This window comes from Malus sylvestris, chromosome 11, assembly GCF_916048215.2.
Source record: "Malus sylvestris chromosome 11, drMalSylv7.2, whole genome shotgun sequence".
Taxonomy (NCBI): Eukaryota; Viridiplantae; Streptophyta; class Magnoliopsida; order Rosales; family Rosaceae; genus Malus; species Malus sylvestris.
In genome coordinates, this window is record NC_062270.1 from 10,794,551 (window position 1) to 10,814,393 (window position 19,843).

At 36.0% G+C, this 19,843-nt stretch overlaps 3 protein-coding genes and 1 long non-coding RNA gene across 5 annotated transcripts in view; 2 read left to right on the forward strand and 2 right to left on the reverse strand.

Annotated features, from left to right (window-relative positions):
• LOC126591352 (40S ribosomal protein S23) overlaps positions 1-19,843 on the reverse strand; it is a 23,408-nt gene continuing 3,565 nt past the window's right edge. The window contains exons 1-4 of one of the 2 annotated variants that reach the window (XM_050257012.1): positions 1,526-1,692; positions 629-784; positions 416-542; positions 1-299 (exon numbers count right to left, since the gene is read on the reverse strand). In XM_050257012.1, the coding sequence (XP_050112969.1) occupies positions 159-299; positions 416-542; positions 629-784; positions 1,526-1,530 (429 nt within the window). In that variant the 5' untranslated portion in view covers positions 1,531-1,692 and the 3' untranslated portion in view covers positions 1-158. Of the gene's footprint in view, positions 300-415; positions 543-628; positions 785-1,525; positions 1,693-19,843 lie in introns of those variants that run through there. The other variant, XM_050257013.1, reaches the window with a different exon arrangement.
• Positions 2,416-19,843, forward strand: part of LOC126591353 (uncharacterized) — a 22,346-nt gene continuing 4,918 nt past the window's right edge. The window contains exon 1 of the long non-coding RNA XR_007612358.1: positions 2,416-2,645. This is a non-coding gene — a long non-coding RNA (uncharacterized LOC126591353). The remainder of the gene's footprint in view (positions 2,646-19,843) is intronic.
• Positions 2,791-19,843, forward strand: part of LOC126591349 (tetraspanin-3-like) — a 17,972-nt gene continuing 919 nt past the window's right edge. The window contains exon 1 of the mRNA XM_050257007.1: positions 2,791-3,731. Coding sequence (XP_050112964.1) covers positions 3,216-3,731 — 516 coding nt within the window. The 5' untranslated portion in view covers positions 2,791-3,215. The remainder of the gene's footprint in view (positions 3,732-19,843) is intronic.
• The window catches only part of LOC126591350 (tRNA-splicing endonuclease subunit Sen2-1-like), a 27,673-nt gene continuing 26,674 nt past the window's right edge, over positions 18,845-19,843 (reverse strand). The window contains exon 4 of the mRNA XM_050257010.1: positions 18,845-19,049. The gene's annotated coding sequence lies outside the window, so the exon portion shown is untranslated. The remainder of the gene's footprint in view (positions 19,050-19,843) is intronic.

Sequence of the window (19,843 nt, forward strand, 5' to 3'; positions counted from 1 at the left end):
TTTAGCCACAGAAATTTCCATCATTAAAACATAAGCATCCGAACATAGAGTAAGGGAGCAGGAGAAAGGGGAAACAAAAAGGGCATGAAATGCTGACAAAATTGTCTCTAAATCAAAATGTCGAAGTAGCACAACAGATAAAACATTTTATAAGATATTTAAGATCTTGGCTTCTCCTTCTTCTCCTTGAAGAGGGCAAGAAGTGACACACCTGAAACCTTGACGACCTTGAACCTAACTCCGGGAATATCACCAACAGCATGACCCTTACGACCAAATCCAGCAATAAGAACCTCGTCCTGCAAACGGCCACAATAATCAGTACAACGGAAAAAAGCCTAAACAAGCTAATAAGATGATTTAACATGAATGCCAAATTCTGGCAACAAATTTTTTCTCCACTATCTATACTCACATTCTCTTCAATGTAGTTCAAGCAACCATCATTTGGCACAAAGGCAGCAATCTTCTTTCCGTTCTTAATAAGCTGAACTCGAGCACACTTTCTAATGGCAGAGTTAGGCTGCTTAGCTTCAATACCACTGCATAATTAAACACCCAAATATTATTAGAGTTATTGTCTTTAAAGGAATTTGGAAGAAAATGAATCTATCTGAATTTTCCTTACATTTTCTCAAGAACGATGCCTTTTGCGTGGGAAGATCCAGAAAAGGGTTTCTTCCACTCATTTCCAAGATGGGACTTCTTGTAGGACTTGTCAGCCCACCTTTGGTTCCTACGGTGGGTCTTCAGCTTGCGAGCTGCTCCCATTCCACGTGTCTTCCTGTAAAAATTTGGTACCAGGGTTTAGGCATTTTAGCCCTACAACAACTTAGAATCTATAACAGAAGCATTGGTTATTGCAACGCTGACGAATAAGAAAGGAATCAAATAACAAACCGCTTCAACTGTCAAATGTACAACGCCAGCTTGTTTTCTCGGCGTCTAATAACCGGAAGTTAATGACTTGCATTAATACATTCACAATATCATCTTCTAGAACTTAAAAACCCAACTTGTAAACCCTTCAACTGAAAATCTTTCTTTGAAAGATTACAGCTTTTTAACGTCATAAAAATAAATCTTCTCGTAATATTTAATAAAACAAAAACATTTCCTCACAAAAAGTAGCACTAAAAAAGCTTGTCCTTCCAAATAAAAATCACTAAAAGTAATCTAACTATCACTATTATCCATCGAAACAAACAGATCATTTGAAAGTATACAAATCGATATAATCCTCAAAACAACGGCTTCCAAATAAATTCTTTCAACTTCTTCCAAGCAGAGAAACATGAACATATATACATTCGATACTCGGATCCAAACAGGTTTAATAATTTCCAGTAATCTCAGTCGCAAAAGAATCTATCTCCTCCATAAGCTACTTTGTCTAACTATAATTTACAAATTTACAGAGATTTCAAGCAGATTTATGCGACAAATTCAATCGAGAATACAGTTTCAGAGAAAACGAACATAGAGCGAAGAGTAGATTGAAAGGAAGAAGGAAGTGGAAGCTTACCCCATGGCGACGGAACAAGAAGATAGTGGGCGATTAGCAGGGAGAGATTTGGAGCCGCAGGAAGAAGAAGAGCTTCTTGGTCGCTAACAGCAATAAGAAACCCTAAGGGCTTATCGCGCTTGCTTAAATATACGCCTTCTCGTTGGGCTTACAAGCTAGACTTTTGCAGAGATAATGGGCCTGTTCATAGTGAACTTATATAAGCTTCCAACACATAAGCCCACTGTTGATGGAAATATCGACACAAAACCTCTATTTTGATTTTTAGGTTTCTATGTTAGCTCTTTTCATATAAATACTTGTCACGTATTTAAAAAAATGCATCACTCGTTTAATGGGCGTTTTTCATGTGGTGAATAGGTGATTTGAGAGAGTTTCTAGCAATGAGGGCACTGTCACGTGATGTTATTATTGCACATACCCTTATGTGTTTGTTTTTTTTTTTATAAATATAAATGAAAAGTGAAATATATCAATTATGTCGCTCATAAAAATGTCTCTAGAATCGAGGAGTTCTAGCTACAATTCCTAAATTTTTCATACTAAATGGTTATCTTTTGGTCTCGTTTGGTATAAATAATTGAATTGGAATGGCGAGCACACTATTTTCAAGATCTATTGAATATAAAAATGAAAAACTGTGACCAACTTAAGGGTAGGAGATAGATTACTCAAGAAGAAAACTTATACATTCTAATATTTTCCCAAAATAGAAAGATTAGAAAGGAAATTTTTTTCATGTTCCTTCATTATCTACCTCAAATTTAGAACTTATCTATTTCATTCTAATCCTCTATCCCAAATGAGACATCTTATTTCATTCTATAAGTTTTCAGAATTGTGCACTTCAAAATTTTGTAAATAATAATTTATACTTTAAAACATGTGAATAATCATCTCCTACCTAACAGGTGGGAAAATAAATTGATATTATAACGATATCTTTACACTAAGGATAGAAAGAATAAATTAGTATCAAACTCGCTATTCAACTAGATTTGAACTTAAGACTTCGTACTTCCAAATGAAAAGGAACTGTAATCTCCTTTTCAAAATGTCACATTTTGTTTGGGAGAATAATTCCAAACAAAAGACATGGAATACTTGGCATAAAACCGAGGTCAGTAGCATTCTAGAATTTAGAATTCATACAACCGACCCTAAATAGGAAATTACTGTTCAACAATTCACAGAGGAACTAAGCAAACAGAAGCTAAACAATGATGGTAAATATCAGCACAACTAACCCAGATACTTTACTAATCAATATTGTCTCGCATAACAGTGAATCTTGTCCCGACCAATACATACATATACCTTCCATCACTCATGGCAGCAAAGATCAATATTCGAATGAAACAGCAAACTTCATCACAATGAACCAAAATATTTCTGCATTGCAGCCACTACACCGGTAATAGAAGCTAAGTAGATTGCCGACTTTTAAACAAAGGGGAGTCAGGTCATTGCATAGAGAGAGTACAGATAACATATAATTTCACCCCTTATAAAACAACGACACCTGCATCTCAGACTACTCATCAAAACTCCGAACTTTAAGCATCTTCAAAGCAGAGCAGCAGCAGAAACAGAAGAAACCAAATCTCCAAACCTTCCAAAAAACAAAACCCAGAAAGAAAAAAAGGCAGACAAAAAGAAAATCCCAGAAAAAAAAAAGAGAGATTCCACAATGATGAGGACCAGCAACCACTTGATTGGACTACTAAATTTCGTAACTTTCCTCCTCTCGATCCCCATCCTGGGCGGAGGAATCTGGCTGAGCAGCCGCGCCAATAACACCGACTGCCTCAAGTTCCTCCAATGGCCGCTCATCGTCACAGGGGCCGCAATCATGGTGGTTTCTCTTGCTGGGTTCGCGGGTGCGTGCTACAGGAACACCTTCCTCATGTGGGTGTACCTGTTCGTCATGTTCTTCGTCATCGCCGCCCTCATCGGCTTCATTATCTTCGCCTACGCCGTCACTGACAAGGGCTCCGGGAGGTCGTTGACGAATAAGGGTTACAAGGACTACTACCTGCAGGACTATTCCGGCTGGCTGAAGGACCGCGTGGCGGATAATGGCTACTGGAGGAAGATTGCGTCTTGTGTGAGGGACTCAAAAGCTTGTCAAAAGATTGGGAGGAGTGTGAATGGTGTGCCTGAGACTGCTGACATGTTTTACAGCAGAAGGCTCAACTCTATCCAGGTATGTGAATAATTAAATTTTTATTCATGTTTTTGCATCTGAATTTATTTATTTATTTTTTAAATTGTATGGGATTTAGAAACTTTATTTTTTGGTCAAATATTAAATTATTTGTTGTAAACATTCCTAGTTTAAGTATGATTGTGTAAATCCTAGATAAGATTTGATTCTAGTTATCCTTTCCTATTACAACTTGTATTACTTGGAGGAGAAGGAATATCTTCTCTCCCTTTACTACTATAAATAAAGGCACAATGTAGGAGGGATAACAACACACACATTCCCCTACAATTCTACAAACACACATCTCTCTCCTCTCTCTCTCTGCCGCCGGCCCTAGTCCCTCTGTCAGATAAAATAGACAACAACACGTTATCAGCATGCTCCTACCGCTGCGCTTAGGAATCTGACGTTGGAGATTTTTTTTTTCTGCATCAAACCAGTTCATCCATATCATCACGCAATCAGGTTCTTTCCAAACAACGGCTTTTAACTCGATATTTTGCAAGCCCTGATAGCATGAACATTCACCATGATGCATGACCCAACTTTACGTTTTACGTATTTTAGATTCTACATAAATTGTGTATGCTTCATCATCAAAATTGCTACAATTATGTGAATTTGATATTTGTCATGAATTGAATCCTACATATGTACATGCATTGAAACTATTATTTGCATATGCATCAACGTAAATATGTGATTCGTTAACATTATACATGCATATAATATAATTGAATTGAAAAAAAAACATTTTTTTTTGCGATTGGGACTTGGGTTCTTTCGAACCCGTGACCACCATCCTGCGGATGGGGTCTCCACGCCAAGCAGAAGAGCTTGCAGCCCTCTTCTTCCCCATAAAAAAAAAAAACCCACGGAGCAGAGGCTCCGGGAAAAAAAAAACCCACATAACCCCGACACCATCACGGTGTCCTTGTCCATATCGACCACTAGATGGCCTGCAGCCATCCCCATGAACGTTTTGTTCACGTCGACGACGACCTGAAGTCGTCCCATGTCAACAATTGAACCGAGATTCAACGGAATCTCGTTGGAATTTTTTTTTGAAAATTCGATTTCAATTTTTAGGGTTTTTATATCACGTCGAGATTTCATCTCCGTCGATGGATACTTGGTTCTCCAACGAACCATGGTTTGCACACACCAAGGACAACCACCTGCAGTGGCGCCGTCCTAGTTTTTCCGGCCTTCTTCCTCGGCCAAGCACACCCAGCGTCGCTGGGGTGTCTGATACCTGCAACCCGAGCCCTAGTGGGCTTCAGCCTAATGCGACCCGCGCGAAAAAAAAAAAAAACAAAAAGAAAAGATTTTTTGGTTTTCTTTTGGGCCTGCTTGATGCAGCCCTTTGTGAAAAAAAAGAAAATTTTTTTTCTGGGAAGTCTGCCCGCAGCAGCCCAAACCCCCTGCTCACCCCGTGGGCCTGTAATCCCACCCGAGGGTCCTCGGCTTATATTTTTAGGCCCCGAGATTTTATTATTTAATTTTTTTTAAATAATATGGGTTTTTATATTTTCACCCACACTTTAATTTGGCCCCGAAGACCAAAAATAAATTAATTCACTTATCATTATACAATATTTCTACATATATTCTTTGCATATTTGTTTGCATATATATTTGTGTTTGCCTGCAGGAATATATGAACCTGAAGTTCATAATTACTTTGAAACCCGAAGTTTCTTATACACATGCCTTGTTAGAAAACCCGAAGTTTTCACTTAAACATATCACCCATGAAAACCCGAAGTTTTTCATGCAAAATTAAACCAATACATGTCTATTAGAACCTGTATGTTCTACTCCTATGTGAATGGATTGATTTTTCTCCATTACACTAACCATATCTTGTCCATCTATTTTGTGATAGGAACATGTCGAACTTGAACAAACTCGACTTCACCGCTTTGGAGGTTTCTGGAAGGAACTACCTCAAGTGGGTTCAAGATGTGAAGCTCCACCTCACTGCAAAGAACTTGCGTCCTGCTATTGAAGAAGCAACAGATAAACCTGTTGGCGAGGCTGAAAAAGCCACTGCTATGATCTTCATCCGAAGACATATCCATGACGCTCTACAAACTGAGTACCTTGCTGAGGAGGATCCACGTGCATTATGGGTGGCTTTGGCTGATCGTTTCGATCACCAAAAGGACATATTCTTGCCTGAAGCAAAACACGATTGGCAGCACTTGCGCTTCCAAGACTTTAAGTCTGTGAATGAATATAATTCTGAAGTTTGTCGAATCCGATCACTTCTCAAGTTTTGCAATGAAACTTTGACTGAAGAGGATCTCCTGGAGAAGACCTACTCGACCTTCTCTGCTTCTAATATTGTCCTGCAGCAACAATATAGAGCTCAGAAGTTCACTAAGTTCTCGGATTTGATCTCTGTTTTACTTCTTGCTGAAAAGCAGAACCAGCTGTTGATGAAGAATCATCAAGCTCGACCTACTGGGGCTACTGCTGTGCCTGAAGCACATTATAGCACTAATCAGCACCCAAAACGCCAAAAGAGGCGTGGTAAGGGCGGCCAGAAGCCATCCCACCAAGGTCAACAGAGCCAAGGCCCATCCAAAGGAGGAAACAAAGCCCAGAAGCGCCCAAACCTCGCTCCCAAGGCCCCGAACTTCAAGAATAAGGGCAAAGCACCTGCCACAATGAATGACGATATGTGCTATCGTTGTGGTTCCAAGGACCATTGGTCCCGTATTTGCCATGCTCCCAAGAAGGTTGTGGATGCATATCATTCTCGTTAGACTTGGCAGTTTTTGACACGACACGGTGACACGACACGAAAACGACACGAAAATAACGGGTTTCGGGTAAACACGATAACTTATCGGGTCACTATCGGGTGACCCGTTAAGAACCCGTTAATAACGGGTTCTTAACAGGTATACACGTGGGTAACCCGTTTCGACCTGTTAAGAAAAAAATTATTTTAATAATTTTAAAGTTTAATTACTAAAAGATTTATTATAAAATACAATAGTCATATTAATATATACAATATATTCTATATTAAATATATAGTTTTGTATTATTGTTCTATATAAATTATAAAAAAATAAAAAAAAGTTTTAGTCATTATTTATTTTTATTATGAGAGTTCCTTATTATCATTACTAGGATAAATTTTACATAACATATTCTTGTCCAAAATTAAAATATACTAGTATATTATTTGTATATGCAAGAACTAAAAAGACATACATACAAGTATGAAAAATGTGAAAGAATATATAAACACTCGTGATTTATCATTATTCCTTCACGAATAGATAATTGTTACACTTATATTATCGTTTAGATTTTTAAAATCCTTCAAACCCTCATGAATAATGTTTTTTATTTGAGGGAAAAATTAATAAAATTAATAATAATTATTGTAGAAGTGTAAAAAATGTAAAAAAATATATATACAATCACTCATATATTAAAAATGTAAATAATTTAAATTAAAGATCAAATTTATTCATTACATTCTTATAGGGTCGAGGAGTGTATATGTACAAAATCATCAAAATCGGAGCTAAAATAACCGTTAAATTGTGATTTTTCGTTTATAACCGTCGAAAAATTTTGTTCCGTTACGTAATCTCTGAATGTTTGTTTTTTACAATTTTTTACGTTTGCAATCTCGGAATGTGTACAAATAAGTTTGACGGTTGGATCGTTGAAAAAGGTTTCGTAGAATGCATATTGCATCAAAACGGTAGATTAAACAAACACTTAGTGTTAATATTATACTTCTATTAAGTATAAAATAAGTTTTTTGTGGTATCCATTAGTGTAAATACTTTGAATTAAAGATCAAATTTATTCATTACATTCATATAGGGTCGAGGAGTGTATCTGTAAAAAATCATCAAAATCGGAGCTAAAATGACCGTTAAATTGTGATTTTTTGTTTATAACCGCTGATAACTTTTGTTCCGTTACGTAATCTCTAAATGTTTGTTTTTTACGATTTTTTACGTATGAAATCTTGGAATGTGTACAAATAAGTTTGACGGTTGGATCGTTAAAAAAAGTTTCGTAGAATGCATATTGCGTCAAAATAGTAGATTAAACAAACACTTAAAGTTAATATTATACTTCTATTAAGTATAAAAAAAGATTTTTAGTGTAAATACTTTAAATTAAAGATCAGATTTATTCATTACATTCTTATAGGGTCGAGGAGTGTATCTATAAAAATCATCAAAATCGGAGCTAAAATAACCGTTAAATTGTGATTTTTCGTTTATAACCGTCGAAAACTTTTGTTCCGTTACGTAATCTCTGAATGTTTGTTTTTTATGATTTTTTATGTATGCGATCTCAGAATGTGTACAAATATGTTTGACGGTTGGATCGTTGAAAAAAGTTTCGTAGAATGCATATTGCGTCAAAACAGTAGATTAAACAAACACTTAGAGTTAATATTATACTTCTATTAAGTATAAAATAAGTTTTTGTGGTATCTACTAGTGTAAATACTTTAAATTAAAGATCAAATTTATTCATTACATTCTTATAGGGTCGAGGAGTGTATCTGTAAAAAATCATCAAAATCGGAGCTTAAATAACCGTTAAATTATGATTTTTCGTTCATAACCGTCGAAAACTTTTGTTCCGTTACGTAATCTTTGAATGTTTGTTTTTTACAATTTTTTACGTTTGCAATCTCGGAATGTGTACAAATAAGTTTGACGGTTGGATCGTTGAAAAAAGTTTCATAGAATGCATATTGCATCAAAACGGTAGATTAAACAAACACTTAGAGTTAATATTATACTTCTATTAAGTATAAAATAAGTTTTTGTGGTATCCACTAGTGTAAATACTTTAAATTAAAGATCAAATTTATTCATTACATTCATATAGGGTTGCTAAAATAACCGTTAAATTGTGATTTTTTGTTTATAACCGCTGATAACTTTTGTTCCGTTACGTAATCTCTGAATGTTTGTTTTTTACGATTTTTTACGTATGAAATCTTGGAATGTGTACAAATAAGTTTGACGGTTGGATCGTTAAAAAAAGTTTCGTAGAATGCATATTGCGTCAAAATTGTAGATTAAACAAACACTTAAAGTTAATATTATACTTCTATTAAGTATAAAAAAATGATTTTTAGTGTAAATACTTTAAATTAAAGATCAGATTTATTCATTACATTCTTATAGGGTCGAGGAGTGTATCTATAAAAAATCATCAAAATCGGAGCTAAAATAACCGTTAAATTGTGATTTTTCGTTTATAACCGTCGAAAACTTCTGTTCCGTTACGTAATCTCTGAATGTTTGTTTTTTACGATTTTTTATGTATGCGATCTCAGAATGTGTACAAATAAGTTTAACGGTTGGATCGTTGAAAAAGGTTTCGTAGAATGCATATTGCGTCAAAACAGTAGATTAAACAAACACTTAGAGTTAATATTATACTTCTATTAAGTATAAAATAAGTTTTTGTGGTATCTACTAGTGTAAATACTTTAAATTGAAGATCAAATTTATTCATTACATTCTTATAGGGTCAAGGAGTGTATATGTAAAAAATCATCAAAATCGGAGCTTAAATAACCGTTAAATTGTGATTTTTCGTTTATAACCGTCGAAAACTTTTGTTCCGTTACGTAATCTCTAAATGTTTGTTTTTTACGATTTTTTATGTATGCGATCTCGGAATGTGTACAAATAAGTTTGACGGTTGGATCGTTGAAAAAGGTTTCGTAGAATGCATATTGCGTCAAAACAGTAGATTAAACAAACACTTAGAGTTAATATTATACTTCTATTAAGTATAAAATAAGTTTTTGTGGTATCTACTAGTGTAAATACTTTAAATTAAAGATCAAATTTATTCATTACATTATTATAGGGTCGAGGAGTGTATCTGTAAAAAATCATCAAAATCGGAGCTAAAATAACCGTTAAATTGTGATTTTTCGTTTATAATCGTCGAAAACTTTTGTTCTGTTACGTAATATCTGAATGTTTGTTTTTTACGATTTTTTATGTATGCGATCTCATAATGTGTACAAATAAGTTTGACGGTTGGATCGTTGAAAAAAGTTTCGTAGAATGCATATTGCGTCAAAACAGTAGATTAAACAAACACTTAAGAGTTAATATTATACTTCTATTAAGTATAAAATAAGTTTTTGTGGTATCTACTAGTGTAAATACTTTAAATTAAAGATCAAATTTATTCATTACATTCTTATAGGGTCGAGGAGTGTATCTGTAAAAAAATCATCAAAATCGGAGTTTAAATAACCATTAAATTGTGATTTTTTGTTTATAACCGTCGAAAACTTTTGTTCCGTTACGTAATCTCTGAATGTTTGTTTTTTTACGATTTTTTATATATGCGATCTCGGAATGTGTACAAATAAGTTTGACGGTTGGATCGTTGAAAAAAGTTTCGTAGAATGCATATTGCGTCAAAACAGTAGATTAAACAAACACTTAGAGTTAATATTATACTTCTATTAAGTATAAAATAAGTTTTTGTGGTATCTACTAGTGTAAATACTTTAAATTAAAGATCAAATTTATTCATTACATTATTATAGGGTCGATAAGTGTATCTGTAAAAAATCATCAAAATCGGAGCTAAAATAACCGTTAAATTGTGATTTTTCGTTTATAACCGTCGAAAACTTTTGTTCCGTTACGTAATCTCTAAATGTTTGTTTTGTACGATTTTTTATGTATGCGATCTCGGAATGTGTACAAATAAGTTTGATGGTTGGATTGTTGAAAAAAGTTTCGTAGAATGCATATTGCGTCAAAACAATAGATTAAACAAACACTTAAAGTTAATATTATACTTCTATTAAGTATAAAATAAGTTTTTGTGGTATCTACTAGTGTAAATACTTTAAATTAAAGATCAAATTTATTCATTACATTCTTATAGGGTCGAGGAGTGTATCTGTAAAAAAATCATCAAAATCGGAGCTAAAATAACCGTTAAATTGTGATTTTTCGTTTATAACCGTCGATAACTTTTGTTCCGTTACGTAATATTTGAATGTTTGTTTTTTTACAATTTTTTACGTATGCAATCTTGGAATGTGTACAAATAAGTTTGACGGTTGGATCGTTGAAAAAAACTTGTCATTAAGAGTGTTTATATATTTTTTCTATATTTTTTTACACTTCTATATTAATTAAAAAACTATTAAAGACTTTAGATAAGCGAAAATATACTTAAAACAAAATTGAGTTTTTATGTTTTGGATGTGATAATATGGAATGTATATACTTATTTAGTATTATGTTTTTCATTTGATTATTTATTGGTTTAAAATATATTTTCCTTAACGGGTAACGGGTCGGGTCATATTACCTGTTAATATTATCGGGTCGATTTCGGGTCGGGTCATTTTACCCGTTTATTTTAACGGGTGTTACACGACACGACCCGTTAAGATATCGGGTATGACACGAAAACGACACGAACACGGAAAACACGACACGAATGCCAGGTCTAATTCTCGTCATACGAAGTTTGAATCAAACTTCCTGCAAGTGGACGAACCGGAGACTACAAAGATGGAGGTTTCTGATTTTCAGGAGGATACCACTCCTATGGAAGATTAGAATCTTAGACATAGACTTATTTTTCAGTTAAAATAAGACAATTGGGGCTGAATTCCACCTTGTGGCCGAACCCCACCTTGTTTTTGGTTGATTTTGAACAATTTTCCTTTACGTTTTGGATTATTAGTTGGCGATTTATTTTGGATATTAAGTTTTTTCCTTGAATAAATGAAATTATTTTGAATTGATACTTGTTTTTATAAACTTTTATGCATGTGACCGATTCAAATTAATTTTTCATTCTAGGTATGACTAGTGGGAAAGTTAGTTGTCTGGCAGATAGTGCAACCACGCATACTGTTTTGCGTGAACGCATCTATTTCACTAACTTCGTACCTAAGAATGCACCTCTGACAACCCTCTCAGGCCCATCCAACCTGATCGAAGGATACGGTAAGGCACGTATAATGTTGTCCAATGGTACAATCTTGACCATTGCTGAGGCACTCTATTCTCCACGTTCCGGAAGAACGTTACTAAGTTTCAAGGACATTAGAGATAACAATTACCAAGCTGAAACCCACGTAGAAAACGGAGTTGAATTTCTGTGCGTAACTTCCTACGAATATGGCCAGAAGCGTATTCTAGAGAAGATGGAGCGTAACCCGAGTGGTCTGTATACTACGACCATACGCCCCATAGAATGCCACTATGTGGCCGGCCCTACCATAGGGACCGCGCACGAAATTACACTTTGGCATGATCGTTTGGGACATCCTGGACGAATAGCGATGCGCCGTATCCTCAAAACTTCACACGGGCATCCACTAACCCGAAGCTTAGGTTCGATCCATGAAATTGCATGTCAAACATGTTCTATGGGAAAACTTATTACTAAGCCTTCTTATGACAAGATTCGTTCGAATCCTCCCATTTTTCTACAACGGATTCAGGGGAAATTTGTGGACCGATTCAACCTCCCTGCGGACCATTTAGATATTTTATGGTTTTGGTTGACGCTTCTACATGTTGGTCACACGTGTGCTTGTTGTCCACAAGGAACGCTGCATTCTCCAAACTGTTGGCTCAGGTTATCAAGCTCAGGGCTCACCACCCTGATTATCCGATCAAATCTATTCGATTGGATAATGCTGGAGAATTCACATCTAAAACTTTTGATGACTATTGCATGTCGGTTGGAGTTGAAGTTGAACATCCTGTACCCCATGTTCACACCCAGAACGGCCTGGCAGAGGCTTTCATTAAGCGTTTACAAATGATTGCTCGATCGTTGGTCATACGTACCAAGCTCCCGATCGCTGCTTGGGGCCATGCAATATTGCACGCAGCAAAGTTGGTCCGCCTGAGGCCTGTTGCGACACAACCATTTAGTGCCCTTCAGTTGGTCACCGGATGCGAACCCGACATATCGCATCTGCGCGTTTTTGGTTGTGCGGTCTATGTGCCGATCTCACCGCCCTTACGTACAAAAATGGGGCCTCAGCGAAGGATGGGAATCTATGTCGGATATGATTCTCCTTCGATTATTCGTTACTTAGAACCTTTGACAGGCGATCTGTTTACCGCTCGTTTCGCGGATTGTCACTTCTATGAGACAGTCTTCCCGTCGTTAGGGGGAGATAAGAACGTCAACGTTCCTAATGAACGACGCGAATTATCGTGGACGACTCCCACTTTGTCTCATTTAGATCCCCGCACCGCTCAGTCTGAAGCTGAAGTGCAGCGCATATTAGATCTCCAGAGCATAGCTCAGAGCATGCCAGATGCTTTCACCGATCTAGCGCGCGTGACAAGATCACATATTCCAGCTGCGAATACGCCTGCAAAGATGGATGTACCAAATGTACGACGGACTACCCTCCTGGAAGCACGGGACGCCAATTCTGGTGATCCACGTACATTAGCGGCTAGCCAATCATCTGCCCCTACACAAAAGCGTGGCAGACCCCTTGGTTCAAAGGATTCACACCCCCGGAAGAGGAAAACCACGGCACAAGGTCCTGAAGAGCCTACCGTGAATCCGACTATCGCTTACTCATTTTACCCAACTCATGAGGAAATTCTAGATTATGGAAGCGTCCTTGAAGAGACGAATCCTCCTCCCGAGAATCGTGAGATTTCGGTCTATTATGCTAGCTTAGATGATGTGTGGCGTAGAAATGAGATGATTGTCGACGATGCATTAGCATTTGCAGTAGCTACTGAGATCATGTTGAGCGATGACATTGAACCGCGTTCCGTTGATGAATGTCGACGTAGAGCTGATTGGTCAAACTGGAAACAAGCAATCCAAGTCGAACTTGATTCACTTGCGAAACGTAAGGTGTTTGGACCTGTAGTTCCTACTCCTCCACATGTGAAGCCCGTTGGCTACAAGTGGGTTTTCGTTCGGAAGCGTAATGAGAAGAACGAAATTGTGCGTTACAAAGCTCGTCTTGTAGCACAAGGTTTCTCACAACGCCCCGGGATTGACTATGACGAAACTTACTCACCCGTTATGGATGTGATTACTTTTCGATACCTTATCAGTTTGGTAGTTTCCGAAAAACTGGATATGCAGCTGATGGACGTAGTAAACGCGTATCTCTATGGGGATCTTGATACGGAAATTTATATGAAAGTTCCCGAAGGACTTACATTGACTGGTTCAAATATTTCCAAACCCCGGAACACGCTCTCAATTCGGCTGAGGCGTTCACTATACGGTTTGAAACAATCCGGAAGAATGTGGTATAACCGTTTAAGTGAGTATTTGACTAGTCAGGGATATGTGAATAACGAACTATGCCCTTGTGTGTTCATTAAGAAGTCACATTCCGGATTTGCGATTGTTGCAGTATATGTCGATGACATGAATCTCATCGGAACTCCTGAAGAGCTCGCGAGAACTGCTTCGCACCTGAAGTCAGAATTTGAGATGAAAGATCTAGGTAAGACTCGATACTGTCTCGGCCTCGAGATAGAGCATTGTTCGGATGGAATCCTAGTACATCAATCGAACTACACCCAGAAGGTGTTGCGCCGTTTTAATGAGGATAAAGCGAAGTCTTCGAGTACTCCTATGGTCGTTCGTACGCTAGATGCAAAGCGAGATCCCTTCCGTCCGAAGGAGGATGATGAAGAGATTTTGGAGCCTGAAGTTCCTTATCTAAGTGCGATAGGCGCTTTATTGTACTTAGCTCAATGCACTAGACCCGACATCTCCTTCGCTGTTAATCTTTTGGCAAGATACAGCAATGCACCAACACGCAGACATTGGACTGGCGTGAAAGACATCTTCCGTTACCTTAAGGGTACTACGGATTTGGGCTTATTCTATCCCTACGAATCCTCGAGTGATGCCGCACCCTATGCTCATCGGGTTGATTCTCGCCTTGTTGGTTATGCCGACGCTGGATACTTATCTGATCCGCACAAGGCGCGTTCTCAAACGGGTTATGTCTTTACCGTTGGAGGCACCACAATATCTTGGAGGTCAACTAAACAGACCTTAGTTGCCACTTCGTCTAACCATGCTGAAATTCTCGCCTTACATGAAGCAACTCGGGAATGCTTTTGGTTGAAAGCAGTAGTGGGCCATATTCGAAGCTCCTGTGATCTTCATCCCGCCGTTAATGCCCCGACGACGATTTTTGAAGACAACGCAGCTTGCATCGAACAGCTCAAGAAGGGTTACATCAAAGGAGACAACACCAAGCATATTGCGCCGAAGTTCTTCTTTACACATCAACAACAAGAGCATCAGAAGATTGAAGTCACGCAAATCCGATCACAAGACAATCTGGCCGACCTCTTCACCAAATCACTACCGAAGGCGACGTTTCAGAAGCTTGTTCATGGAATTGGTATGCGTAAACTTTCTGAGTTGTAACTTTGCTATTTCTCTGTGGAATTATGTCAAACTCAGGGGGAGTATCTTCTAGATACTTGCTTGATCTTAATGTACTCTTTTTCCCTACGATTAGGAGCATTTTTCCCACTGGGTTTTTGCTACCTAACTAGGTTTTAACGAGGCACCCACCTTGGGCTGGTCATATCCCTGATGACGTCCTGTAGACGTTTCTTTTGACTTTGCATTTCTCGCGCATTTTTCCTTAGACTATGGATTTTGTCCCTACTTGGGTTTTTGCCATAGCCTTAGGGTTTTTTAGTGAGACTTACTACTTATGCAAGTTCCTACCTTATTGAGAATAAGCGTTGTTCCTTGGAATCATTGCCGACGAGTCGACTTCCTCAACTTCTGCATGATGCTGAATCTACCTTGAGTATTTACCCACTCAAGGGGGAGTGTTGTAAACATTCCTAGTTTAAGTATGATTGTGTAAATCCTAGATAAGATTTGATTCTAGTTATCCTTTCCTATTACAACTTGTATTACTTGGAGGAGAAGGAATATCTTCTCTCCCTTTACTACTATAAATAAAGGCACAATGTATGAGGGATAACAACACACACATTCCCCTACAATTCTACAAACACACATCTCTCTCCTCTCTCTCTCTGCCGCCGGCCCTAGTCCCTCTGTCAGATAAAATAGACCACAACATTATTTACATATTATAATATGTCAATTTTAAAGAGAAATACTTTATTAATTATTTCCAAATATTTTTCATATATAATTTATATTCATTTTTAAAATTTGCATCAATATTCTGTCTAGTTTTATTTTGTACCTATAATTTAAAATTTGAGTAAACTGTCGGTTTACCCCCTGAACTTTCACCTCACTTTCGATTTCCCCCCTGAACTTTTCTATTGGAAAATTAAGGACTCAAACTAATTTTTTTAGCCAATTTGCCCCCTACCGTTAGTTTTTCATATATTCCACCCATATTTCCGTTAAGTGAGATCATGTGCACAACATGTGAGGGTGGTTAAGTCATTTCACTCTTAAAAATGACTAAAAAACTGAAAATTAAAAAAAAAACAAAACTTTCCCTATATTTTTTCCCGCTAATTCCTATCCTCGATTTTATGGTGTTATTGTCTACAATTTTTATTTTCTCTAACAAATTAATAATTTGACAAATGCTAATGGTGGTATTGTCTCCAAAGCAGTGCATTAATATAAGAAACCCTAGTTTTTTTTATGGACATGTTTCTTATATTAATGTACTGCTTTGAAGATAATAACACCATGAGCACTTGTCAAATTATTAATTTGTTAGAGAAAATAAAAATGGTAGTACATGCTTCAAGAAAAAGATTAACTTAGCTACTTATGAAGACAATAACACCATATGTCATTTCTCATGCATAAGAATGAGAGGGAAAAATAAAATTGAGGATAAGAATTAGCGGGAAAAAATAGAGGGAAATTTTTTATTATTATTTATTTTCAATTTTTAATCATTTTTAAGAGTGAAATGGCTTAACTATCTTCACATGTTGTGCACATGGTCTCACTTAACGGAAATATGGATGAAATATATGAAAAACTAACGGTAGGGGGCAAATTGGCTAAAAAAATTAGTTTGAGTCCTTAATTTTCCAATAGAAAAGTTCAGGGGGGAAATCGAAAGTGAGGTGAAAGTTCGGGGGTAAACCAACATTTTACCCTTTAAAATTTTAATATGTATTCATATTTTTTAATTTAATTTGTACCCATATTTAATTGCATGTATTTACTTTATGTTTTAAAATATATCAACAATTTTTTTTTTAATTTTTTTTAGGTTGATAATTACGTGGGTACATTTTTTTTTTGTGCTAGAAATATGTGAAAAACAATATTACTCGATTATTGATTTTTAAGTAATTATTATATTGTGCAAATACTACTTGAATTGGTTTAAATTTCATAATTTGTGAGATATTAAATGCATAAATACAGAAGTTAAATCCCTTCCATAATGCTAGAAACTTCGATCAAACTATTTAAACAAATAAAGTTTTATTTTAACAATAAGATTGATTAGAGACCAGAACTAAAATGACCCTTTATTTAAATCATGGAAAGGAGTTCGACATTTAGTCTCGAATTTTGACGGAGGAAAGTAGTTGAAATAAAAATAATTTAGGATTCCATTTCATGGTACAAGATTATTTCACTTATATTGTTTAATGGTTTTTTTTTTTTTTCAAGTTAAAGTTGAGATGATTAATTTGTGGGTTAGTGGTAGTAGATCTGGTTCTGGATTTTAATGGATTGATGAGATCCTTCAATTTGCCTGGGAAGATACAATCTGACAACCAAGGGTGGGGTTTGAGGCTGAGTCCACCTTTTAATTGGTTCTTGTATTGTACCAATGGAAGTTCCCCTTTTGTAGAAAAATCTTGCTTTAAATTCATCAGTTATTTCTTTAAACAAACGAAATTCATCAATTATTCATATGACACTTTTTTTTAAAAAACTTTTTTATTTTGACAAAAAAAGGAATAACATTGTGTTTCCTAGGCCAAACCATCAATTAAATTTAGGGTTAAACTCTGTTTACTACTCTGAAGTTTTGTGGTTTTCAACATTTAGTACAACAAGTTTTTTTCGTCCCAGAGTCATACCTAAAGTGTAAATTTTGGGACAGTCTCATACATTCGTTAGTCAAACTGTTAAGTTTTCTGTTAACTGTGACGTGGCGTCCATGTGGACAATGACTGGACGCCACGTGAAATTTTGTTTTTTTTAGAGAAGGGATTTCAGTGAAAAAAAAAATTCAAAAAAAAAATTTCCCGTCCAAATTTTTTTTCCCACAACCATGTACTTACAATTTTTTTTCCCGCCAAAATTTTTTGAAAAAACTTTTCCGTCCCTTCTTCTTCTTCCTCGGGAGGACGAACTGGGTTCCTTTTTTTTTTTTTTTTTTCTTCCTCCTCCTCCTCCTCCTCCTCCTCCTCCTCCTTCTTCTTCTTCTAAGTTGCAGGGGGTTGGGTTTTGGGGGGTGGACGAACTGGGTTCGGTTTTTTTTTTTTTTTTTTTTTCTCTCTTCTTCTTCTTCTTGGGTTTTGGGGGTGGATGAACTGGGTTCGGTTTTTTTTTTTTTTTTTTTTTTTTTTTTTTTTTCATTCTTCTTCTTCTTCTTCTTCGGGGCAACGAACTGGGTTCCTTCTTCTTCTTCTTCTTTTTCTTCTTCCTCCTGAGCGTGGAGTCGAAGATGGTGATGGGAGGGTGGGATTTGTTGAAGATGAAGAGGTGGGTGATGGGAGGGTGGGCACGGTTGGGATTTGGGGAAGGTGAAGGTTTTTTTTTTTTTTTTTTTTTTTTCTAAATAAATAAATATATATATATATTTTCCATGTGAATGACACGTGGCGCCTAATCATTGTCCACATGGGCGCCACGTCATAGTTAACGGGAGATTTAACAGTTTGACTAATGGATGTATGAGACTGTCCCAAAATTTACACTTTAGGTACGACTCTGAGACGAAAAAAACTTGATGTACTAAATGTTGAAAACCACAAAACATGAGAGTAGTAAACAATCTTTTGCTCTTAAATTTATATGCTCATGTAAAAGTTAAAATAATATAAAATTCTTCATGTAATTACAAGTTAAACATAATACTTTTAAGTACTGTTATTGACAGATTAAAATTTTCTTTGTATTCTTAAAAATAAATAAACTTATTAAAAACATACTTTAAGATTTTTAGAACGTCAATATCAGCATCCAATCTTTTTCAACAATGATATAATGGTACAATGGATTTACCGATAACATAGCTAATTCCAATAATTGTGTCTACATTTCATCAGTGGAAGTGATGTTTACAAGATCCCACTTAAAAGTTAAACCCCACTGCATATAAAAACAGAAAAGCCCACTTGTAGCCTTGTTACACTTTCTCTCAAGATACTTATTAACACTCGTTGACAAATAGAAAGCAACTTATCAACACCGAGTATTCGAATTTGAGATGTCTACATAATTAAAAGAAAATTATCACTAAACAAAGAGCTAGTTCGAAAAAAAACCAGCCGACCTAAAATTCGAGCAACTCTTTGAAGTCAGAGTCCTATAAAATGGTTTAAGAAAGAAGGTTCACATGTTATCTTTTTTGGTAACAGAATTTCATTTTAGGTTGAACATCCTTTTCTCATATTTTGTCTGGTACTTGCTTTAGAGGTAGGAAATAATAATGGTACACCTTGGGACAAACTTGGATTTGACATAAAGTTTTCCCATATCTTTTTTGGGCTCACTTTCCGTTTTATTTTATTTTATTTTTATTTTTTTGTATATTTTTCTTTGTCTATTAAAAAATTAAGTCCACATATTATTGGTGTAACCAAGAAAAAGTGACTTTAACTTATTGGTGGAAAAATGCAATGTTCCAGATATTATCCAACAGGGTCCTCACCGGATCCTTTTGACGAGAATCCTGAGGATTTAGAAATCGTGTTCGTTCATTGTACATTGTGAGGTCAGTTTTTATCAAGTACTGTTTATATTTAATTATTTATACTTAAAATAATTTCTGATCGCATAATATAAATGGACAAGATCGATGGATCTTCGAAATCCTCGTAAAGAGAATCCGAGGATCCCGGTTCAGATATTAATGAGCATGTTCCATACTTCACATGTTGGAC